We start from the raw sequence: 25,309 nt of genomic DNA, 5'->3' as shown, positions 1-25,309 counted from the left end.
CAAATAGCTGACCCACTGGAAAAGAGCCTGATGCTGGGAAAGATGGAGGGCAGGAGGAGAAGGGGGCAATAGTGGAGAAGATGATTGGATAGCATCGGCAACTCAATGGATATGAATTTGAGCAAACACCAGGAAATAGTGAAGGACAGGGACAGGCATGCTGCAACCCATGAGGTCGCGGAGTCTGACATGACTTAATGACTGAACAACAAATGGAAACGAAGGAATTCAGGAACAAAGGAAAAGCAGTTAAGAAACAATAGTTCAGCGATGAAACAAAGCCTTAGTTCCTCTTCAAGGGATATATATCACAATCTGATACTTACCTTTCAGTTCTGCGGGAACTCAGGTGGAGGATACAATAATGATGCTGACCTTTTTTGACCCTGGTGACTAAATCAACTAAAGCTTAGACTCTGAATCTTTGCCCCAGTTCTGTGCTGAGTTCTCTGCTGTTCAAGCCCCTTCATGAATATACATGTACTCTTAGCTTAAAATTTCCCTAATTTAGGGTCTTTCCTAGTGATGTGTGCATCACTCAGCCAAGATGGATTCCAGTGAGAAGGATTCTGGGAGGTTGGCAGGACATATGGAATGGTGAATCCTCCTCTCTCCTTTTGACCTTTCCTGAATTCTTCTGGTTGCTGGTAGCTTTTTGGTTCTGCATTCCTTACCAGGATCTCTTGTTGTTAAGATAGCTCATGCAAGCAGCTACAGTCTTGCCTTACTGCTGGGCAAGCTGTTTCAGTCAATACTTTCCCTAATAGTCATAGTAGAGCAGGGAAGAAAAGGATTTTTTTTTTCTCTCAGTAATCTTTTAAAAGGTTTAGGTTGACACCTGCCATTTCTTATTGTTATCTGTGGTAGGCTGAATAATGGTCCCTCAAAGGTGTCCAAATCCTAATATCTGGAGCTTGTGAATGTTACTTTGTATCCCATGGACAGAGGAGCCTGGCAGGCTACAGTCCATGGGGGTCCCAAAGAGTAAGACATGACTGAGCAACTACCACTACACATCCAAGTATGATAAGAGGGATTTTTGGGTGTGATTAAATTAAGGTTCTTGAGAGGAGGCGATTATCCTGGGTTATCTATGTGGTTCAGATATAATCACAACGCTCCTAATAACAGGGAGTAGATCAGAGTGAGTAGTAGGAAATGTGACCACAAAACCAAGTGATGTAGGAAGAAGCCATAAGCCAAGAATGCAGGCAGCCTCTACCTGCTAGTAACAACGATAGGACTAAAAGTTGCTTCTTCTACCTCGTCTTCTTTTTTAATTGAAGTATAGTTGATTTGGGGTTTCCCAGGTAAAGAACCTGCTTGCCAGTGCAGGAGACATAAGAGACTCAGGTTCAATCCCTGGGTTGGAAAGATCCTCTGAAGGAGAAAATGGCAACCCACTCCAGTATTCTTGTCTGAAGAATCCTTTGGACAGAGAAGCCTGGTGGCTACAGTCCGTGGGGTTGCAAAGAGTTGGACACGACTGAAGCAACTTAGCATGCACGCACACAGGGACATAGTTGATTTACATTTCAGGTGTACAGCAAAGTGATGCTATTTTAGATAGATAGACAGACAGATGGAGAAGGCAATGGCACCCCACTCCAGTACTCTTGCCTGGAAAATCCCATGGACGGAGGAGCCTGGTAGGCTGCAGTCCATGGGGTTGCTGAGAGTTGGACACGACTCAGTGACTTCACTTTCACTTTTCACTTTCATGCATTGGAGAAGGAAATGGCAACCCACTCCAGTGTTCTTGCCTGGAGAATCCCAGGGACGGCGGAGCCTGGTGGGCTGCTGTCTTTGGGGTCGCACAGAGTCGGACACGACTGAAGCGACTTAGCAGCAGCAGTAGACAGACAGATAGATTGATTCTTTTCCATTATAGGTTCTTACAATATACTGAATATGGTTCCCTGTGCTATACAGTAGGTCCTTGTTTTTTTTTTCTTAATATTTATTTATTGAAGTATAACTGACTTACAATGCTTCAGGTACACAGCAAGCTGATTCAGTTATGCATATACACATATATTGTCTTTGAAATTATTTTGCATTATAGGTTATTACAATATATTGACTATAGCTTCCTGTGATATACAGTAAACCTTTGTTGCTTGTTGCATATCTAATTGTTAATTAGAAATCTAGCATTCTATTCATATGTAGTCAAACAAGTGGAATCAAAATGCCATAAATTTTTTAGTTAGGCAAATTCATAAGTTTTCTAAAATATATATATTATACATATTATTATACAGTGGAAGTGAGAAATAGATTTAAGGGACTAGATTTGATAGACAGAGTGCCTGATGAACTATGGACGGAGGTTCATGACATTGTACAGGAGACAGGGATCAAGACCATTCCCAAGAAAAAGAAATGCAGAAAAGCAAAATGGCTGTCTGAGGAGGTCTTACAAATAGCTGTGAAAAGAAGAGAAGTGAAAAGCAAAGGAGAAAAGGAAAGATATACCCATTTGAATGCAGAGTTCCAAAGAACAGCAAGGAGAAATAAGAAAGCCTTCCTCAGTGATCAATGCAAAGAAATAGAGGAAAACAATAGAATGGGAAAGACTAGAGATCTCTTCAAGAAAATTAGAGATACCAAGGGAACATTTCATGCAAAGATGGGCTCAATAAAGGACAGAAATGGTATGGACCTAACAGAAGCAGAAGATATTAAGAAGGGGTGGCAAGAATACACGGAAGAACTGTACCAAAAAAGATCTTCATGACTCAGATAATCACAATGGTGTGATCACTCACCTAGAGCCAGACATCCCAGAATGTGAAGTCAAGTGGGCCTTAAGAAGCATGACTATGAACAAAGCTAGTGGAGGTGATGGAATTCCAGTTGAGCCATTTCAAATCCTAAAAGATGATGCTGTGAAAGTGCTGCACTCAATATATCAGCAAATTTGGAAAACTCAGCAGTGGCGACAGGACGGGAAAAGGTCAGTTTTCATTCCAGTCCCAAAGAAAGGCATTGCCAAGGAATGCTCAAACTACTGCACAATTGCACTCATCTCACATGTTAGTAAAGTAATGCTCAAAATTCTCCAAGCCAGGCTTCAGCAATACGTGAACCATGAACTTCCTGATGTTCAAGTTGGTTTTAAAAAAGGCAGAGGAACCAGAGAGCAAATTGCCAACATCTGCTGGATCATCGAAAAAGCAAGAGAGTTCCAGAAAAACATCTATTTCTGCTTTATTGACTATGCCAAAGCCTTTGACTGTGTGGATCACAATAAACTGTGGAAAATTCTTCAAGAGATGGGGATACCAGAACACTTGACCTGCTTCTTGAGAAACCTATATGCAGGTCAGGAAGCAACAGTTAGAACTGGACGTGGAACAACAGGCTGGTTCCAAATAGGAAAAGGAGTACATCAAGGCTGTATATTGTCACCATGCTAATTTAACTTCTATGCAGAGTACATCATGAGAAATGCTGGGCCAGAAGAAGCACAAGCTGGAATCGAGATTGCCGGGAGAAATATCAATAACCTTAGATATGCAGATGACACCACCCTTATGGCAGAAAGTGAAGAAGAACTAAAGAGCCTCTTGATGAAAGTGAAAGAGAAGAGTGAAAAAGTTGGATTAAAGCTCAACGTTCAGAAAACGAAGATCATGGTATCTGGTCCCATCACTTCATGGGAAATAGATGGGGAAACAGTGGAAACAGTTGCTGACTTTATTTTTTGGGGCTCCAAAATCACTGCAGATGGTGACTGCAGCCATGAAATTAAAAGATGCTTACTCCTTGGAAGGAAAGTTATGATCAACCTAGACAGCCTATTAAAAAGCAGAGACATCACTTTGCCAACAAAGGTCCATCTAGTCAAGGCTTTGGTTTTGCCAGCGGTCATGTATGGATGTGAGAGCTGGACTATAAAGAAAGCTTGGCACCAAAGTGGTCATGTATGGATGTGAGAGTTGGACTATAAAGAAAGCTTGGCACCAAAGCTTTTGAACTGTGGTGCTGGAGAAGACTCTTGTGAGTCCCTTGGACTGCAAGGAGATTCTAGTCCATCCTAAAGGAAATCAGTCCTGTGTGTTCATTGGAAGGACTGATGTTGAAGCTGAAACTCCAATACTTCGTCCACCTGATGCAAAGGCATGACTCATTGGAAAAGACCCTGATTATGGGAAAGATTGAGTGTAGGAGAAGGGGATGACAGAGGATGAGATGGTTGGATGGCATCACCAACTCAATGGACATGAGTTTGGGTGAACTCTGGGAGTTGGTGATGGACAGGGAGGCCTGGCATGCTGCAGTCCATGGGGTTGCAAAGAGTCGGACAGGACTGAGCGACTGAACTGAACTGAATTATTTATATATATGTGTACAAAAGCTTTTCTACTACTCTTGATAAAGGCTTGAGAAAGAACATTAAAAAAAAGAGATGGAGCAATTGGAAAACATAGACTAAATGAAATGGGAACACTGAATATGAAGTATAAAAAGTGAAACAAACTAGATAAAAGTAAAAGATTATCATATAGTCCAGTTGTTTTTAAACATGGCTGCTCATTAGTAGGTCCTTACTGTTTATCTACTTTATATATAGTAGTGTGTTTTAATCTAATTCTTTATTCTTTCCATTCCATCATACTTATTCTATATGATATGAATTCAATCAGATATGTTATATATGTTAAATCATATTTGATAAACTGTAAGCCATTAAACAATTTTTGGTTTGTACCAAAATCTTGACATGCTCATTTTGTCTATGCATCACCCAATGCATCTATCTGTTCAGCCAGTTAACAACCACATACTGCTGCTGCTCCTGCTGTTGCTAAGTCGCTTCAGTCGTGTCTGACTCTGTGCGACCCCATAGACGGCAGCCCGCCAGGCTCCCCCGTCCCTGGGATTCTCCAGGCAAGAGTAATGGAGTGGGGTGCCATTGCCTTCTCCAACCACATACTGAGCACCTACCTTTGCTAGTGTAAAGCCCTGTGGACACAGACAGAAAAGGTAAGATGCAGGCTCTAGGCTCCGAATCAAGGAGCTTGCCCTCTAGTGGGCAAACAGATGTATATCAGTGTGAAAAGTACTGAGATAAGTTTATTCAGAAAGTAAGGCCCTAGTCAGGTCTTAGAAAATGAAGAGGCATTAGCCAGACGAAGATGAAGTTGGGGGCCAGGGTTGCGGAAGGATGCCCGGAGGATACTGGGCATGAAGACATGACTAAACAAGGTGCACTGGGAAACTGCTGCTGGCTATGATTGGTGCTTATGAGGGAGGAGGAGGCCCAGGGAAAGATCCCCTGAAGGAGGAAATGGCAACCATTCCAGTATTCTTGCCTGGGAAAGCCCATGGACAGAGGAGCCTGTAGGGCTACAGTCCATGGTGTTACAGGAGTGGAACAATACTGAAGGGACTGAGCACACACGCACACAAGCATCCTCCCACACTTACTATTCCCTCTGTAAAAAGGGACAAAGAGTCTCACTCATCATCCAGCTATACTCAACCCTGCCCCGGTAGTGTTCTCTATGGGTGATTCAGGATGGAGTAAAAAGGATGAAGCATTTAGTATTATGGATACAAGGCTCCTAGATAGTTAAGATGTGTATCTATGGAAGAATTTTAATGACTCTAGATTCTTGCATCTTTCTATACTTGGGAAAGAACTAAAATCATTAACTTGAGAATCTTTGTGTGTGTGTGTGATTAGCAGTCTTATTTTACCAAGATGTATGAAGTGAAGTGAAGTGAAGTCACTCAGTCGTGTCTGACTCTTTGAGACCCCATGGACTGTAGCTTACCAGGCTCTTCTGTCCATGGGATTTTCCAGGCAACAGTATTGGAGTGGATTGCCATTTCCTTCTCCAGGGGATCTTCCTGACCCAGGGATCGAACCCAGGTCTCCCACATTGTAGACAGACGCTTTAGCGGCTGAGCCACCAGGGAAGTCCGGCCCCTATGGGGGTATATTACTGCCCATCCTCCCCGCCCCCCAGCTCTGGGGCCACCTGATTGGAAGCAGGGGTGACCCTGGCTACCACCCATCCCCCCCCCAACTCTGGGCCCACCAGTCAGCCTGATTGGAAGCAGGGGTGACCCCCCCATGGGGGTATAGTGATTGATTCTCTCCTTGTTGTCTACATGTTACCTCCAGCTCTATCGATACTTCCCTGGGTTTGACTGGTTCTTCCTTGATCCCATCACAAGCAGTGGAATTCAGTTTGCAAATGATGAAAAGTGAGTACGGTGGGAGAGAATTTAGAAGAACGCCAACAACCCTCAGAATAAGCGTCTTGAGTCATGTTAACCAAGGAGGGTGGGATTCTGGACATATAGGGTCTTTTCTAAGCAACATATCTCTATAAAAGGAACATCAGGTAGAGAAACGGAAGAAGGAAGGTGGAAAGACTGTAGAGTTAAAGAAACAGGAAAACAGCGTATCTTATGGTCCACAGAACTGTTTTACTTGAAAATTATTTGTCAAAACCAGAACTCTTGAACAGGTATTAAAGCAGCAAGAGTAACTGTTGTTCAAAAGATGACTTTGCCTTAGCCATTTGATTTGTGTTTGGTTATGGAAAGATGTTCTGAAGGTTAATATTAAAAATATTTCTATTAGGTAAACCAGAAGTTACATATTCTATTTAAGGACTCTTTCTTTGAACAACGTTTAAGTTCAATTAACATTATCTTTGTGATCTCTTTATTTCATGGACTTTAATTTATTCTAAAAAAAAGAAAAATTTTATCTGAATATTCAGTTAGCATTTAAAAATCTATATTTTTAAAAGAAGAATTACCTAAATAAACTGTCCTCTAAAACTGAACATTTAATAAACTAAGATCATGGCATCCAGTCCTATCACTTCACGGCAAACAGATGGAGAAACAGTGAAAACAGTGACAGATCTTTTCTTGGGCTCCAGAATCGTTGCAGATGGTGACCGCAGCAAGCCATGCTTGCTCCTTGGAAGAAAAGCTATGACAAACCTAGACAGCATATTAAAAAGCAGAGACATCACTTTGCTGACAAAGATCTGTATAGTCAAAGCTATGGTTTTTCCAGTAGTCATATATACATGTGAGAGTTGGACCATAAAGAAGGCTGACTGTGGAAGAATTGATGATTTTGAACTATGGTGCTGGAGAAGACTCTTGAGAGTCCCTTGGACAGCAAGGAGATCAAACCAGTCCGTCCCGAAGGAAATCAACCCTGAATATTCATTGGCAGGACTGATGCTGAAGCTGAAGCTCCAGTACTTTGGACACCTGAATGTTAAGAGCCAACTCATTGGAAATGACCCTGATGCTGGGAAAGATTGAGGGCAGGAGGAGGAGGGGGACAGAGGAGGAGATGACTGGATGGCATCACTGACTGGACGGACATGAGTTTGAGCAAACTCTGGGAGATGGTGAAGAATAGGTAATCCTGTCAGGCTGCAGTTCATGGGGTCGCAGAGCCTGACGTGGTTGAGCTACTTGAACACCAACGCTTGACTACACTTCCTAGACCAAAAAGACATGTCTGTACTGGCTCCTCCCTTATCTTTTTGGAATAGTTCCACAGAGGTGAAATGTTATTTCCCCAGCTATAGTCCCTAGTAAGCTGCCAGAATAAAACTGAAACTCACTTTTCTTACATTGTACTTTTTTTCAGTTGACACGCACAGCAAGACACTTTATAGGTAGGGAAAAAAAGAGAGAGTTGTTAGTTCAACGACAGTCCTTTTTGAGTCAATAATTTCTATAGGTCACACATAGGCGTCGAGCCAAGCTCCATCTGGAGGGAACCGCGCCATCCAATGCTGCGCGGGGCAGAACAAAACCTAAGCCTGGGGGTTCTAAATCTGTAGCCCTACTTCTGTGGAAGGAGGTCTAAATGTGGACTAAAGCGTGAGGCGCTGTCCGCAGGTGCGCTTCCCCGTGGAGTCCGTCTAGAGAAGTCACTCCCCAAAGGACATTTCCATAAGAGGGACTGCCCTGAGGCCTCGTACGCCGCCACGTTCTTACGGCTAGAAAATCCAACAGGATTAGATCCAACACGCCCATCTCAGACACGGGGGCAAACAGAAAGCACTCTAGCCTTGATCCATCCGGGATGCTTGCTCTGTACAAACCGTCACACCAAAGTTCGTCTTCGATTTGCGCACCCGGTCGCGGAGCATTGTGGGGCTGGTAGTTCAGGCTGGGGCGCAGCTTCCGGTCACTGAAGACCTAGAACTACATTTCCCAGAAAGTACCGCCCCGCAGCGGAAGCGGACCTTGTACGTGGGATTCAAGACTTCCGGCGGAGCCGGGGGGCGGGACCGTGGCGGAGGCTGGAGCGAGGCGGAGGGATGCAGCGCCCCGGGCCCTTCAGCACCCTCTACGGGCGGGTCCTGGCCCCGCTGCCCGGGCGGGCCGGGGGCGCGGCCTCTGGCGGAGGCGGGAACAGCTGGAGCGTTCCGGGTTCCCACGTGCAGTTGTCGGGACGCTCGCAGTTCGGCGCTGGCAGCACCAGTACCGGCGGCAGGGAGACCAACACCGTCTGTCCGGGCCCGTCCGCGATGTCAAAGGCCGAGGAGGCCAAGAAGCTGGCTGGCCGCGCGGCCGTGGAGAACCACGTGAAGGTGAGCAGTTCAGGGCTTGGGCGCCCTTGCTCGGCGGTATGGGCTCTTGCTGTGGGTTCTGAGCGCTGCTAGGTGCGCCAAGTTCCTGGCAGAGCGGGGGCTGCGTGAGAGGGGAGAGAGTACACACTTGACCTGCCTTTAGACCTGCTCCTTCAAGGCCTTTGAAATATGGAATTGGTTGGGGCCGAGTACCCTAAAGTTCAGCTGTCTAAAGACTGCTTGTCAGGCCAGATAACAGTTTGCCAAGTGGAGCGTGGTGGTGTGTGTCTGATGTTCGGAGTGGGGTTAGGAGGGACTTAGCGCGTGGCTTCCTTATCAACAGATAAAAGACTGGGACTGCCGAGAAGTGTTCACCTCGCTTCACTGCCCAGGGAAGTCGGTGGGGAGCTGATTTGAAAAGTGTTTTGAAATTTAACTCCAGGGAAGTGCTTAGCTGGGCGCGCACCGGCTCCTGAATGTACTTGCGGGAGGAAAGCGGAGAAGGAGCCAAAGACTTTAAACCTCCTCCTTTTAGCAGGGCTCGGGTGGACACTTGAAGTCTGGAGATCCTCTTTAAGGTCGGGATGTGGAGATGTTTAGCTGTTATTGTGAGGTCGTAATGTAATGTCAGTGAGGTCGTGACCCCACTTGTTGGCTAAGTGGCGGGTGTGGTCCTCTTGGTGGAGTCTTTTGGATTTGCTGTCAACAATCAATTATGTTAATTGTAAGAATTTTGGGAGCCGGGAGCCAAGTGGAGTATCTCTGCCCTTAGGTGGAGTTTCCTGGGTTTCATTGGCTTTTAGTGTTTTCTGCTTTCTGGAAAGTGGTATCAGATTCTCTTTTCTCAAATAATGGTTCTTTATTCTTTACATTTGGTAATGCTTTCGTGTACGAAGTTATTTTGCTGGATAGATGTTAGATCCTCCTACAGCCTGGCCAAGTGGGAGGGGCCCTCGTGGTAACCTGTGGCTCAGCGTGTTCTGTAGGAGGAATGACCGAGTATCCTCCCAGACCCAAACCCAGTGACTCCTGTTCCAGTGCCCTTCCCCCAGTTACATAGCTGCCCTGTTCTGGTGTAATAGTCTGGTTAGCAATAGGAATTTCTATGGGAATTCACGGAGATAATGTGGAATGTGTCATCTGGCTCTCCTTTTGGGATTTAGTGTCTCAGCTGCAACATTGGGACAATCAGCTGAAATTTTAAATGCCTCGAGAAGGTGAATGGTAATGGACAAATGAAATCTATACAAATAGAAAAGACCTGTATGTTAGATTTCCTGTTATCCTATTACTATTATGTCTTCCTGACCATTGTGTTTTTTTTTAATTATGTATTTGGTTAAATAAAAATTTGTAAGCCCCCACCTCAGGCCAGAGCCCCCAGCCACCTGTTGCCTGAAGTTGCCAGACCATCCTGGGGAGATCTCCATTGACCTTTTGGCATTCACCCCAGTCTCAGTTAACACTATTTGCCTTTGCAGACTTCTTTCCTGAGATGTCAACACTATTTGAATGTTTTTTTTTTAATAATTTGATTTATTTGTTATTTATTTTTGGCTGTTCAGGGTCACTGCTCCAGCTGCTTTTCTAGTTAGTGGTGAGCCGGGGCTACTCTCTAGTTGCAGTGTGCAGACTTCTCACTGCAGTGGGTTCTCTTGTTGCAGAGCATGGGCTCTAGGGCACACAGTTTTCAGTAGTTGCAGTTCCTAGGCGTTAGAGCACAGGCTCAATAGCTGGGGCGGACAGGCTTAGTTGCTCTCCTGGGATCTTCCTGGACCAGAGATGGAGCCTGTGTCCCCTGCATTGGCAGGTGGATTCTTTATTAGTGAGCCGCCAGCGAAGTCCTATATTTTGTACTTTTTACCACTGATTCATTCATTTCATTCCTGTGCTGGGAACTTGTTGAGTGCCTGCTATGTGTCAGGTAGTTGGTGTGGAGGCCAGAGATGTGGCTAAAGGGAGGAGAAGATGCTGATCCTGGATATTTTGCAAACAAGATCACTGAATTCCAAGACAAGGTTATTGATCACAGTCCTGTACCTGATTGTCAAGGTTTAGCAGCCCTCTCCAGGGTTATCCTTTTTTTCCATCTAAGGCCAAATTTTCCTTTAGCACTTTGTGTCTTGAAATTGTTTCCTTGTTACCCAACTCAGATTTGACTGTTCACCCTTTGAAAGACAAGTTTGCTTTCAAAAGAAAACTGGGAAAGAAAAAATTGCTTTGTTCTGGAGGCTGGCAACCTGGAGAGAAGGCCGACTTCTAGAACCTACTTTACTAAGGTGAAAGGGGACATTCGTTAATTGCAGTTAATCATTTAGGAAGGGGGTCAGAGTCTTATCTTCCACTGTGTGTAGACCTTCTGATTGGCTGATGGTGAGGTAACTGTGTGGTGGTTAGCAGCTTTCTACTTGATTGGGGCCTTAGTTCCTGTGGAAGAACTCAAAGACTGTTGTCATGTATATTCCTTGAGGAGGAACCAGGACCTTGCCTCACGCTTTGTTTCTTTACTGTTCCTCCCTTGCTTCTGCATTCCTTACCTTACCTGAATAGTGACTGCTTGTATCTGTCCTTTGGAACTCAGGGAAGGTCAAGGAGGCTGTATGAAGCCTGTTTCCTACAAACAACAAACAGGGCACAAGGGCCTGCTCAGTTTTATACTCAGTTTGTGTAAGTTTACCAAGGTAGCTTCTGTGCCAGGTCCTATTGGTTGCACCTTTGGAATGTTCTTAGAACTGACCCTTCCTGTGGACCAGCTTTCCCTGTTTAGGCTTTCCCTATCTCTTCTGACCAGCCAAGTGATGCATCGTCATCTGCTGAAGTGCCCTTCTGCTCTTCAGTTCAGTTCAGTTCAGTCGCTCAGTCGTGTCCGACTCTTTGCAACCTCATGAATAGCAGCACGCCAGGCCTCCCTGTCCATCACCATCTCCCAGAATTCACTCAGACTCAAGTTCATCGAGTCAGTGATGCCATCCTGCCATCTCATCCTCGGTCGCCCCTTCTCCTCCTGCCCCCAATCCCTCCCAGCATCACAGTCTTTTCCAATGAGTCAACTCTTCTCATGAGGTGGCCAAAGTACTGGAGTTTCAGCTTTAGCATCATTCCTTCCAAAGAAGTCCCAGGGCTGATCTCCTTCAGAATGGACTGGTTGGATCCCCTTGCAGTCCAAGGGACTCTCAAGAGTCTTCTCCAACACCACAGTTCAAAAGCATCAATTCTTCGGCGCTCCACTTTCTTCACAGTCCAACTCTCACATCCATACATGACCACTGGAAAAACCATAGCCTTGACTAGACGGACCTTAGTCAGCAAAGTAATGTCTCTGCTTTTGAATATACTCTCTAGGTTGGTCATAATTTTTCTTCCAAGGAGTAAGCGTCTTTTAATTTCATGGCTGCAGTCACCATCTGCAGTGATTTTGGAGCCCCCCAAAAATAAAGTCTGACGCTGTTTCCACTGTTTCCCCATCTATTTCCCATGAAGTGACGGGACCGGATGCCATGATCTTCGTTTTCTGAATGTTGACCTTTAAGCTCTTAGCCTCATCCTAACCTCTGTATGACATCTGTTACAAGCCAGTAGTGAGCCAGGTGGAGGGGATACAAGAATAGGAGGCTCTGATTCTTGTCCTTAAGCCCACAGACTTGTTTCCTTCTCTGCTCTTCTCTTACCTAGGGACCAGAACATCGGAAGGGACAGACGGCTGGCGTGGCTGTGTTTTCATGTCACTACCCTCTACCTAGAATGCTCTTTCTTGTCTGCTGCTCTTGCCTGTTAAAACCCTGTCCTTCAGGGTTTGGTTCAAAGGCCATTCTTCTTTCAGTTTTTCCCTAGCCTTGTAGGGGGAGGAATTCTTCCCTTAAATTCTGTAGTCCTCCATACCTCTTAGGTGGTTTACATTTTATGGTCTAGTTATGTGTGTATCCCAGTCCCATGAAGGGTAAACTTTTGGAAGGTAGTAAACTTGATTTTCGTTTGGCATTGGTCGCAGTGGGACCTGCCTGCTAAATGTCTGATGAGTTGTGTGGAGTGTGGATACACATATGGAGGTTGTTGGGTGAATCACTGGAGTGTTAGGGTTTCCCTTCCCGAGGCCCTTGGTGCTCCAGTGTAGTGACTACTTCCATTCCTGAGCGAATGGAAATTTTGGAGAGTTCTCTACTGAAGGGCTTAGGTAGCCACCCTTGACTCAGGTCTGCTGGTGCAGCACGAGTCACCACTCAGGGCCACGTTCTCCTGAAGGTCTGTAACCTCCTTTGTTCTCTTTGGAGCCTGGCTTTTGCTTTTTGGCTGGGTGAGCTTGAAGAAGTTGGTGGACAGTGGTTCCAGTAGGTCAACAGAAGAGGTTACCCCACTGGACATGGTGAGCCAAGTTGTGATGTTGCACATATGACCTGTGATTTAGTGTTGCTATTAGGAGGGGCCTGCTCCTCCGGTGGAGCCTGCCTGGCTACTGTTGGGCCACCTCTGTACAGCTTTGGCTGTTAACACTGATTCCTGGCCAGTCATTGGATTCTAGGGCAGCAAGACCACAGGGCTGAAGAGCTTTGGGCCTGGCAGGTCTGCGCAATTCTTGGCCTTTACCAAAAAAAAGGCAAGGGAGGAGCCTTGCACAGAGCTTGTGTGACTCACCCAAGTTCATTTGTGTGCTCCCTGCCTGCTGGATGACAGGAGACTGGGAAAATGAGGAATCTGGCAGTTGAATTACTGTGTAGCTGGAGCTCTCAGCTTCATGTCAGGTGTGATGGTCATGTGGAGCCTGCCTAGTCAGTCAAGGCATTTCCTTGTTTGCTTAGTTTGCTGGGAGTATGCATGAATGCCTAGTCACTCAGTCATGTCCGACTCTTTGCGACTCCACGAACTGCAGCCCACCTGGCTCCTCTGTCCTAGGGATTTTTCAGGCAAGAATACTGGAGGGGGTTACCATTTCCTCCTCCAGGGGATCTTCCCAACCCAGGGATTGAACCAGCGTGTCCTGTGTCTCCTGCATTTGCAGGCAGATTCTTTAGCCTCTGTACCCTAGTTAAGAAAGGGTAGCACCCTCTAAGGAAGCACCCTCGTTACTTGAAGATTTTTACATTTTTCTGATGTTCATCTATTTTGTGTGGTAGTGTAGCATTTTCTGGTCTTGAAGACCTTGCTGTTGAGGTTTGCCCAGGTAGCTAAGCAGCTGGTGGATGCATTACCTTCGTGAGGGCACCACCATGGGTGGATTCCTGACCTAACACGAGCTCCATTGTAAGGCCTCTTGATGTTATTTGGTAACCTTTGAGCCAGTAAAAGTGACTTCCATCAGATCAGGAACACTGGTTGATGGGCAGAGCCCTGTGTAGGTAGGAGAGGCCCAGTTAGAAGCAGGGACATTAGCGTTTGATTTGTTCTTTTTTTTGTAAATCCCTCCACCTCTCATACTTTCCAGTCTTTTCTTGCTAGAGTTGTCCTCTCACTTTGAGAAGGACTGTATCAGCAGTGGGGTCCACGGGTTTGCCCTGGAGGTTTCTGTGGCATTTGTCCCATGGGGAGTTTGTCCCGAGGGGCCTCCAGGACCTTTCTTCCTCCTACAAAGGGCCCCCCTGCCCCTTGCCAAATGAGTTCATTGTTAATCAGTTGCTGGAACTCTTAAAAAATTTTAATTGAAATGTTTCAGCAAATTGAACTTCCCATAGTTGCTTATTCAAGGTGAGGCTGTGTAGGGGAGTAATTAATATTGTCAAAAAATAACTTTCTTTTTAAAGGTAAAATCATGATACTTAATACAGATATAAAATAACATTATCAGAGCATTTTTTTTTTTTTCCAATTTGACTCATTGAATTGAGAGAACTGGAAAAGATGCTATAACCTGTTCACGTGCTAAGTCGCTTCAGTCATGTCTGACACTGTGCGACCCTCTGGACTGTAGCCCACCAGGCTCTTCTGTCAGTGGGATTCTCCAGGCCAGAATACTGGAGTGGGTCGCTATGGCCTTCTCCAGGGGATCTTTCCGACCCAGGGATTGAACCCATGCCTTTTATGTCTCCTGCATTGGCAAGTGGGTTCTTTATCACCAGCACCACTTGGGAAACCCAAACTGTTCACAGGAAAACCCAAAGAACCATGCAGTTCAGTCAGGGAATGTTTAAATAAATTTACAAGAACTCTGCTAAATCTGGAGAAGACTCTTGAGAGTCCCTTGGATAGCAGGAGATCAAACCAGTCAATCCTAAAGGAAATCAACCTTGAATAGTCATTAGAAGGACTGATGCTGAAGCTCCAATCCTTTGACCACCTGATTCAAAGAGCTGACTCATTGGAAAAGACCCTGATGCTAGAAAAGATTGAGGGCAGGAGAAGGGGGCAACAGAGGATGAGTTGGTTGGATGGCATCACTGACTTAATGGACGGGAGTTTGAGCAAACTCTGGGAAATAGTGAAGGTCAGGGAAGCCTGACATGCTGTAGTTCATGAGGTCACAAAGAGTCGGACTTGTCATCGACCGAACAAGAGCTATAGGATAATTAGCTGGATTTCACAAAACAATTTGCTTTTCAATGGGCAAGAATTTGCAGGGGCGCACTCCCCTGTAGGATCAGATAATGCCTGCAGATTCCAGCATTTCGTTGTAAGAGTCTAATAGTCTCTTGCTCATTTCTAAGTCTTAAATTTTCGCTTCAGTCAGTTCAGTTCAGTCCAGTCGCTCAGTCATGTCCAAGCGACAGTCTTTGCATGTCAGTCTTTGCGACTCCATGGACTGCAGCACGCCAGGCCTCCCTATCCATCACCAACTCTTGGAGTTCCCTCAAACTCATGTCCACTGAGTTGTGATGCCTCATCCTCTGTCGTCCCCTTCTCTTCCCACCTTCAATCTTTTCCAGCATCAGGGTCTTTTCAAATGAGTTAGTTCTTCGCATCAGGTGGCCAAAGTATTGGAGTTTCAGCTTCAACATTAGTGCTTCCAATGAATATTCAGGACTGATTTCCTTTAGGATGGACTGGTTGGATCTCCTTGCAGTCCAAGGGACTCTCAAGAGTTTTCTCCAATACCACAGTTCAAAAGCATCAATTCTTCAGCACTCAGCTTTCTTTCTAATCCAACTCTCAAATCCATACATGACTACTGGAAAAGCGATAGCCTTGACTAGACAGACCTTTGTTGGCAAAGTAATGTCTCTGCTTTTTAATATGCTGTCTAGTTTGGTCATAGCTTTTCTTCCAAGGAGCAAGTGTCTTTTAATTTCATGGCTGCGGTCACCATCTGCAGTGATTTTGGAGCCCCCAAAAATAAAGTCTGCCACTGTTTTCACTCTTGCCCCATCTATTTTCCCTTGGGGTGTTGAATTACCTCTGAAGGGCTTTGAGGTCACAAGGGATTGTGAGATTCAACCTTTATCAACATTTGTAAATCTTCGCAGGTGCTTAGTAGATGATAGCTGCTGCTTTGGCCTGTAGCTGTTCTGCCCTAAACAGGGAAGAGATTACACCCAGGAAGTTGTTTAGGAACCAAGCTCCACATTAGTTCCTGTTGGTGCCCTGGCCTTCTTTTGCTGTCTGTGGTCTAGCTGACCTCGGCTGGGCCCCTGCTCTGCTCTCAGGTCCCTTCCCCCTTCCTTACAATGACAGGCTCAGTAGTGTGATGCCTGGTTCTCCTTTGTACTCATGGAATGGTTTCCTATACGGCCACCAGATGAAGACTGTTTCTCATGCTCCCAGCTCAGCTTTCCCCCTCTCTCCATATTCTCTGAAGCAGACTTATGCAGAATGAGGATCCCTTGATGTGATTTGATATTCAAGGTTGCTTCAGATTCTGCTCTCTTCTGTTAGCTTTGGTTGGAGCTCTGGATGGTAGACTTAGTGTGTCTCTGAGGTTTGCTGTGATGCCACCAACTTGAAGGAGACTGTGGTCAGCCCCCTGCCTGTGGATGTTAAAACTTGACATCTACAATGTGGGAACATATATGAAAAGTCACTAAAGTCAGAAACCTCTGTTTTCTGCTATTAGTACAGCTAGGCTGTTTTTCCCTAGGGTCTTTCCGATTCCTCTCTTTGGAGCTGGCCAAAAATCTTCCAGTGTTCATCTGCAGGCCGTTTCTGTGTGGTAGAATATGAGGAATGTTAAAAATAAGACAACAGGCCCCAAAGGGAGTTGCTTATGCCAAGCCCTACATCACCAAACTGATACTTAATTATGCTTTTGGCTCCCCCAGAAATGGAATCTTAGCCCAGCCAATCAAGGATCACCTGATCAGCACTAGTGAGGCCATCTGCCTGGGAGACCCCTGCCACCCTACAGGGAATTCACCTTACAGTAACCAACTCCTTTTTAGCCCAAAGTAGCTTCTTTATTTCCTGCTCCCTTCCTGCTATAAAAGTCTTTTATTTTATACAGCTTCTTAGACATCCTTTCTGTTTGCTAGGTCGAATCCTGCCCAATTTGAGTTGGTTTTTGCTGAAACAAAATCTTAAAGTTTTAATCTGCCTCAGTTTATCTTTGAAGAGGAGGAATTGGTAGTGGCCTTGTGAAGGATGGAAGGAGGAGGGCTCTGCTGATAAGTTGCCACTGGGCACCAGAACAAAGTCCAGCTTTGAGGTTCAGTGATTATATTTCTGTGGGCACAGTACCTGCTTTGTGCCCATGTCAGTGAATTGCTATTCCTTATAATTTTATAGCTCTAAAAGGGCGCTGGAGAGGGAGTGAAATACAGTATTAATAAAGTTTTCCCTCTTCTTTCTTTATCTTTGCAGAATAACCAAGTGCTGGGAATCGGGAGTGGTTCTACAATTGTCCACGCTGTGCAGCGAATAGGTATGTTCTTGGGGCCAACTTGATGTTTTGCGCAGGACAGTGGGGGAGGGGATATAGAGGAGAAGTAGGAAGTGGGCACTGGCTGGGCATGTGCCCAGCTTGGTGCCAGCCGTGTGGAGTCTGCAGTCAGGTGAGTATTTCTGTCCTCCTCTAAGTGCTATTCTTGGGCCCTGTCACCCAACTCTGGGGGTTACCCTGGCTTTCTTTGCTCTGCTGAGCTGCAGGTGAGGAGCTGAGGAGCTGACTCAAGGTGAGGTGTGTGTCTCTGTGTCTGTGTGTGTGTGTTCTCCATGGAACTTTCATCATCATCATTGGGGTGGTGGTGGGGGTAGGGGTGGGTGTGTGTGTGTGGGTGTGTGTGTGTGTGTGTCTGGGTCTGGTCTCATGGATCCTGAGGCAGGCAAGCCCTTTCAAGCTGGAGGTCCCTCAGGCACGCAAGTCGAGGCCGGCCCAGGCGTGTCCTCTTTGTGACCGTGGTGTGGCTGTGACCTTGCAGTTGGTGGCTGGCTCCTCAGGTGCTGACTTCATTTAGATTTGGGTGTCTCTGGGCTGAGGAAAGTCTCAGGAACTGTCAACCCCGGTGGCTGCTCAACAGGTTTGACGGCCCTGCTCTTGTTTGTGAGAACAGAGCCCAGAGGAGAGGCTTTTCTGAATGCTGCTCTCCTCTGTCCAGTGCCAAGGGGCTGCGCTCAGGGGACAAAGCCCAGGAACGCTATGTCTTGAGGGAATGGTTGTGGTGCAGGCATGCTGGCTTCTGGAAGCCTTCTCATTAGCCTAACGGGGCCTCAGTGTGGTACACCCTTGTGCCTCAGCACTGTGTGCGTGTGGAGGGCTTTTAGGCACAGGGATTACTGTAGATTTCGTAATAGTGCCATCTAAACCTCCCTAGGTGCACATTCAGTGACTGAAGAGATTTGATATTTTTAATAAGACAGTTTTCCCCTGTTGACTGGAAAAAAGAAGCCCAACCTAAAAATTGAGCATTATGGTTTTTTTTTTTTGGTCGCATCACATGACTTGCTTAGTTCCCTGAAGAGGACTGAACGCTTTTCCATGCAATGATATTGCAGAGTACTGACCTCTGGATGCACTGCTAGGGAATTCCCCAAGAATTATGTTTTATTTGGGGCATTACTGAGGACTTAAGTCTGGGGTACAGCTTTTCAGATAGCTCTGAGGGATTGTTGAGAAGCCAGGACATGTAGGAGTTTTTGCAAAAACAACAACAACAACACAAAACTCCAGTAGTCCAACATCAAAAGATTACTGCTAATTGAGGAAAAACCAGACATCACAAGTTAATAAATTCAGTGCTTTCCTGTGTATGGGAAGATGCAAGAGTCTGGGCTTAATGAAATTACTCCTTTGATGTGCACCTTAATCTGGGGCCAGTGTCCTGTTTTTCTCCATCCTGAATCCTCTCAGAGTGCACTGCCTGGGGTGGGTGCAGTGACTCATGACTTGATGACATCCTTTGTTTACTGAAATGAGAGGAGGCATTCTTTGTCTGCATCCCTTGAGATTTTTTGTTTTTTTGGCCATACCACATGGCTTGTGAGATCTTAGTTCCCCATCCAGGGTTCACCTGGGCCCCATCAGTGAAAGCGCCAAGTCTTAACCACTGGACCACCAGGGAATTCCTAAGACTTTTCTTTTTGTTTAAATCAAACTTTCTGGAAAGGTGCAAATTTTAAGTGAATAAATAAACCCTCTTTTAACTGCCCTCTGGGGTCTATAAATGATTATATTTTTTACTAAATGCAGAAGTCAAGTTCTAGCTTTTCTCTGTAAAAGGCAATATAGGGAAGTAGTTAAGACTGTGGCACTAGACTGCCTGGGATCAGATCTTAGTTCTTGTTAGTTGCTTACCAGTTATTTTTGTCTCTCTGAACCTTTTCCTCATCTGTAAAGTGGGAATAATAATTGTAAGTTACCTTTGGGTTCCTGGATTAAAAGAGTTCATCTGTACAAAGTTCTTTGAATAATGCCAAACACATACTAGCAAACACTGATGTCTCTCTTTCCGTGAATAGTACTTAACCTCTTTAGGCATTTTTTTGTCCTTGTCTGGTGACATGCAAAATCTGTTTACCAACTTTTCACCGAGGGTGGGGACATGGAATGAAAGGGACCTGTCAGTGGTGGGGATTAGACCTTTTCTGTTGGCTTTGAGCAAGTGTGCATATGACAAAGAAGATAAAGTGAAGAGAGTGAAAAACCACCACATGGCTTTTGTCTTCACAGCTGAAAGAGTGAAACAAGAGAATCTGAACCTCGTCTGCATTCCCACCTCCTTCCAGGTATGTCCTGCTTTCCCTTCTCCATCTTGGCAGTTGTCACTGAATCTTCCAGGTCGCTGAGGACGAGGGGGTCTGGCTCTGGGTTGTGCGCCAGGGTGGTTCTGGGTGAGTGAGCCAGGAGCAGGAGGCTAGTCGATTGATGGGAAATTGCTTCTCAGAAGCATGGTTTTAGAGGTGTTCCTTTATTTACTCTGAATATTTTAGCATATCTTTAGTATATTGTGGAGTATGTAGAGATAAGCACATGGTCTGCATCCTCAAGAAGTATTATCTCCATTTATAGATGAAAAAATGGGCTACAGGGCATTAACTGATGTGTTAGTAATACAAGGATAGTATTTTGAGTCCATGTCTAATGCTGTTTGACCATAAAATAGTAAGGGCTGGTGAAGGAAAGCAACAGAGCCAATTAAATGTAGGGAAAGATACGGGAAGAATAGACTTCAGGAAGGGAGGGGAAGGAGGTGTCCAGATAGAGTCCTTTCCCTCCCCTGGCCGTTGTGGGGAGGTTGTGTCTATCATCTCTCATTGAATTCATTGAGGAGGTACTGTGAGCTGGGGTTAAAGGCTGGCATTGCTGGCGATTGGTGCTCCTGTGACATTGTGGACTTGGTTAAAGAAATGCTCAGTCCTGGAGGCTTAGCACTGCAGGTAGCTCTGGTGAAGGGACAGAGCTGAAGGGAGAGGACGGTATCCTTTTGGGCTTCCCTTGTGGCTTAGTGGTAAAGAATCCATTTGCCAACGGGGGAGACTTGGTTTGATCCCTGGGTCAGGAAGATCCCCTGGAGAAGGGAATGGCTACCAACTCTGGTATTCTTGCCTGGAGAGTCCCATGGACAAAGGAGCCTGGTGGGTTACAGTCCACAGAGTTGTGGAGTTGGACATGACTGAGCGACTAAACAAAAGTTTAGTTTCCTTCCTTCCTAAAGAAAGTTTCCTTCTAAGTCAGGTGTGTGCCCCTGCCTGTCAGTGGGGAATGGAGGAGGAGACAGGATAGAAGTTAGGATTGTGTGTCCTGCCAGAGCTTCCTTGAAGTTATATCTCTTGGAGACTCTGACCAGCTGGGTGGGCACCAAGGGTACTAAAGACAGTACCATAATTCTTATGTTGGGTTGGGAAGGAAGTGGTTTTACCTGGCCTATCTTGCTTTTGAAATCTGGCTGTCCTGAGGAGATACTCTAAGTCAGAAGGGTTGTGAGGGGTTGCCTTGGTCTTTTGGAAAATCTTGTGTGTCATTTTGCCAAATGAGTGGATCATCTAGCATTTTTTTAATTTAATAAGTTATTTGATATTGGTGTTCATTTTTAAAGTTGTATATGACATTAGTTGCTCAGTCGTGTCCAACTCTTTGTGACCCATGGACTGTGGCCTGCCAGGCTCCTCTGTCCATGGGTTCCCCAGGCAAGAATATTGGAGTGGGTTGCCATTTCCTTCTCCAGGGGATCTTCCCAACCCAGGGATCGAACCTGGGTCTCCTGCATTGCAGGCAGATTCTGTACCATCTGAACTATCGGGGAAGCCCACAGTTATACATACATGTAGATTGAAGAGTCAAATAATTCCAGTTTTTTTTTTAAATTAAAAAGCAAAATACTCCCTTAATTCTCTCCCCGTGCCCCCCGCCCCCGCCCCCCGACTCCAACCACCACTTTCTTGCTCTTTAGGCAGACAAACTTTTTTTCTTACTAGTTATTTATTTGGTTCTTCTGGGTTTTAGTTGTGGCATTCGGGATCCTTGATCTTCATTACAGCATGCGGGATCTAGTTCTCTGACCATGGATCAAATCCAGACTCCCTGCATTGGGAGCTCATAGTCTTAGCCACTGGACTGCCAGGGAAGTCCCATAGGTGGACATACTTTTAAAACTATTTTATTTCATTGGGTGTTTGCTCCAGAATCTGGAAACTACATACATTTCTTGCTATTTACATTTTTTTTTTTCAACTTTCGGTAATAATTCTACACTGAACGGGTGAAAGGAAGATGAGCATTTGACTCTCCCCTCCTTGTTCCCACAGTTCCCACACCCTCTCCCAGTCTTCAGGACAGCCATGTTCTGGTGAGGCTTTCTGAGTGCTTACAGAAAGGCGATGTCCAAACTACAGCTGAGCTGTGCAGTGTGCTGTGGTTACGCTTCCTTACCTGCCCATTGTTTTGTTTTTCTGAAAGTTAAGTAAATTACCTTTTTTTTTTTTCATTTGCCAGATTATCTACGTACTTCTTACTAATTCAGCCTCAAACTCTTAGCTACATGGAAAGTCTCACCTGTCTGGCCAGTAGATATTCTACTCTTTGACTTTAGTCTTCTTGCCTGGGTCTCTGGTTGCTAGCAGCTGTACCTTGCTGTGGATTTGGAGGTGTCTCCCTTCATGCTCAGGAACTTACCTGTTCTGTCTCGTTTTGGATCATCCAGTCCCTTGGTCTTATTCCTCCTCACTACTCCCCCATATCCTTTAGTTTTGTTTCCTTCAACTTTAGTGAAACATGTCTTTCATATCAGGGGTCCCCAACACTGGTTCCTGTCTGTGGCCAGTTAGAAACTGGGGAAGCTTCATCTCTATTTATAGCTGCTCCCCATTGCTTTCATTACACCTGAGCTCCACCTCCTGTCAGATCAGTGATGGGATTATGGTGAGTTGTATAATTATTTCATTATATATCCCATTGTAATCAAAAGTTAGAAAGTGAAAGTTAAGTCGCTCAGTCATGTCCGACTCTTTGCGACCCCATGGACTCTAGCCCACCAAGTTCCTCTATCCATGGGATTCTCCAGGCAAGAATACTGGAGTGGGTTGCCATTTCCTTCTCCAGGGGATCTTCCCGACCCAGGGATTGAACCCAGGTCTCCCGCATTGCAGGCAGATGCTTTAACCTCTGAGCCACCGAGGTTTACCCACATTGTAATCAAAATGCACAGTAAATGTAATGTGCTTGAATAATCCCCAAACCACCTCCCCACCCCTGTGGAAAAATCATCTTCCATGAAACCCATCCTGGTGCCAAAAATGTTGGGGACTGCTGCTTCAGATAGCTACCCAAGTGCATGGGGTGCCAACATGTCGGCACTTTGGATGTCTGAAAATGTCTTTATTCTAGCCTCTCTGGAACTCAGGTATTTGGGTATAGAAATCTATGCTAAATCATTTCTTAGTTCTTGGTTCTGTCTGCTGGCTTTCAATTTGCTATTGAGGAGCTTGGTGCCATTGATTCTTGATCCTTTGTATGAAGTCTATTTTTCATTCTCTCTGAACTCTTACATCCTTATATTATCTTTATCTCCAGTGTTTTGAAATTTCACTTTGGTGTGGGTTTATTTTTGTCCACTGTGCTGGGCGCTTGCTGGGACATGTCATTCTACAAATTGACCATCTTCAGGTTGGGGGCTTTTTCTTTTTCCCTGTTATTCCTTTGATTTTCTTTTCTGTTTTCTCTGATCTTTCTTTTGGGACCTTTGTTAAGTCCTTGGTGCTCATGGCCTGTTTTGTCCTTTTGTCTTTTCGGCCTTATCTTTTTTTAACCTTTCTATTGAGCTTTCTTTGCTTTCATGTGTTTAATTTCATGTAAGAACTCTTTTTGTTGTTCTCTGAATAGTTTTTGTTTTATTCAAATTTTCCAGTTTCTTCTCTAAGCTCCCTGAGGCTATTAATGCTTTTGTTTTTGTTCTAAGGTCTCTTCTCCCTCTTATCTTTCCTCAATTTTTTTTTGTTGTTGTTGGAAGTATAATTTACAGACAGTACAATTTACTCTTTTTCTGGTACTTCCCTGATTGTCCAGTGGTTAAGATTAAGAATCCACACTTATTACTTCAGGAAGCACAAGTTTGATCCCTGGTTGGGGAACTCAGAGCTCGCATGCCAGGTGGTGCGGTCAAAAAAAAAAGAAAATTACCCTTTTTTAGCATGTAATTCTGAGTTTTGACTGATGTAGTCAAGTCACAACCAACACAGATATTGTTAGAATGCTTGGTCTTTTCTTTTTTTTTATTCTGGCACTTCTTAATTCTGGTATTCTTCAGCTGTCTGCTTGTTTTGAACACTAGTAGACTAAGAAGCTGATTGGAAAGCAGCTCTCACAGTGAGGATAGTCCTTGCTCTCGGCTTGTCTGCCAAGCCCTTATCTTGGGGGGATCTTCTGCAGATCATTTTTCTTTCCTTTGACTGGTCAGGTTTCCCGGAGTAGACTGCCCAGTGCCCTTTTAGGAGGGGTATGCATAGCTGCCATGTCCTGGGAACCAAATAGGAGAAGAGGGTGAGAAGATATCTGTCGTTATTCAAGACATAAACCTGCTTCTAATTTCTCCCATTTTCAGTGTTGTTCTTGGGCTAGATGGAAAAGAAGTACCTGCTACATTTTGCAGTGTCTTTGACTCTGGGCTTGATCATATTACTTGTTTTGCCAATGGAACGTGTCATCAGTGGGTTGAAAAGTACTTTTGCTTTGGGGGCTTGGCCTTTTTGCTCCTGAACTCTTTCTTGTTGCCTTGTGAACAGGCCTCAGCTAACTCCCCTGGAGGGTAAGAGGCATGTGATTGAGGTCATACTAGAGACTTTTCAGTCTGTCCCTGGAATCATGAGAATTAATAACCATTTGCTCTTTTAAGCCTCTTAATCTTGGGGTAGCTGCTCCATAGCAAAAGCTCACTGATGGAGTACCCCATCTTCAGCTCTGCCTGGCAGCCCAGTCCTGAGCCCTGCTGATTTGACCTTCTCCAGGGAATAAACATGCTACTTTGGAAGAAGTGGAGAAAGATAAGAAGTTATAACAGGTTCTCAAATAGCCTTTCAACCAGCTTTCCCTTATCACTCCCTCTGTTGCGTCTGAAGTTCACAGTGTCACTGAGTCCTGGAACCTTTTGGGAGGTTGCTTCTTAGCTTTCTCCAGTATGGGTTTAGGATTTCTCTCCCTCATTTCTGTCACACGATTGTCCGTCAGTGGTCTAACTTTAAAAAACTGGTTGCTGTTATCTCCTCTTTTTGGGTTATGCTGTTAAGAGAAATTCCTTTATCATAAATTTAGAGAGGTTTGGGGAAAGAGCTGAGCTAAATACAGGTGTTCATGTTCAAGAAGTTCCAATTAAACTTCTTTAATTGGAAGGAAGTTTGATCTGTGTTTTTCAGATAGCATCCTCCCAGTGCACCTGTGTGTTATGATGGTAATTAATAGCAAGACTGGAAATGATGACCAGTTCCAGTTGATGGGTTGGAAGAGTCATTCACAGTTCATAGGACTTTAAAAAATAAACTTGTTCAGAGGTTTGTTTTTTTCTCTCCCTCAAATTCAAACTTATTTTGTGTTATGTTTAGCCAGCTGTAGTCTCCTGAAATGACTGAAAGGGAGCTAAAATATTTTATGCTCTATCTTTTAAACAAGTAAACCCCTAGGGACTTAAAGGATTTTTGTAGATTTTCCCTTCAAAGTTAAAAGATTTGGTGAGAGGAAAATAAAAATAGTATTTAAAAGCTATATCTGGTCTAAGCAAAAGAAGCATTTATTCACAATGGCCTTTAGTCTTCCTCTGTTAGGTGATAGAAGGGAAGATGCAAAGTTTTCAGGTTTTATTGTAAAACTGATGAAAAACAGGAATGCTCGCCTGCCACATGCCACTGTCCTTGATCACATGAGGCATTGCAGGCACCAGCTGTGAAACTGCATTGAG

The 25,309-nt window shown here is 44.9% G+C and overlaps 1 protein-coding gene across 1 annotated transcript in view; it reads left to right on the top strand.

Moving 5' to 3' along the window:
- The first annotated feature begins 8,280 nt into the window (after positions 1–8,280).
- The window catches only part of RPIA (ribose 5-phosphate isomerase A), a 34,869-nt gene continuing 17,840 nt past the window's right edge, over positions 8,281–25,309 (top strand). Inside the window, exons 1-3 of the mRNA XM_040224251.1 lie at positions 8,281–8,594; positions 17,292–17,352; positions 19,597–19,652. Of these exons, the coding sequence (XP_040080185.1) occupies positions 8,322–8,594; positions 17,292–17,352; positions 19,597–19,652 (390 nt within the window). The 5' untranslated portion in view covers positions 8,281–8,321. The remainder of the gene's footprint in view (positions 8,595–17,291; positions 17,353–19,596; positions 19,653–25,309) is intronic.

This window comes from Oryx dammah, unplaced genomic scaffold (assembly GCF_014754425.2).
Source record: "Oryx dammah isolate SB20612 unplaced genomic scaffold, SCBI_Odam_1.1 HiC_scaffold_25, whole genome shotgun sequence".
NCBI classification, from domain to species: domain Eukaryota; kingdom Metazoa; phylum Chordata; class Mammalia; order Artiodactyla; family Bovidae; genus Oryx; species Oryx dammah.
The sequence above is the reverse complement of the archived record's forward strand: the minus strand, read 5'-3'. Positions and strand labels throughout refer to the sequence as shown.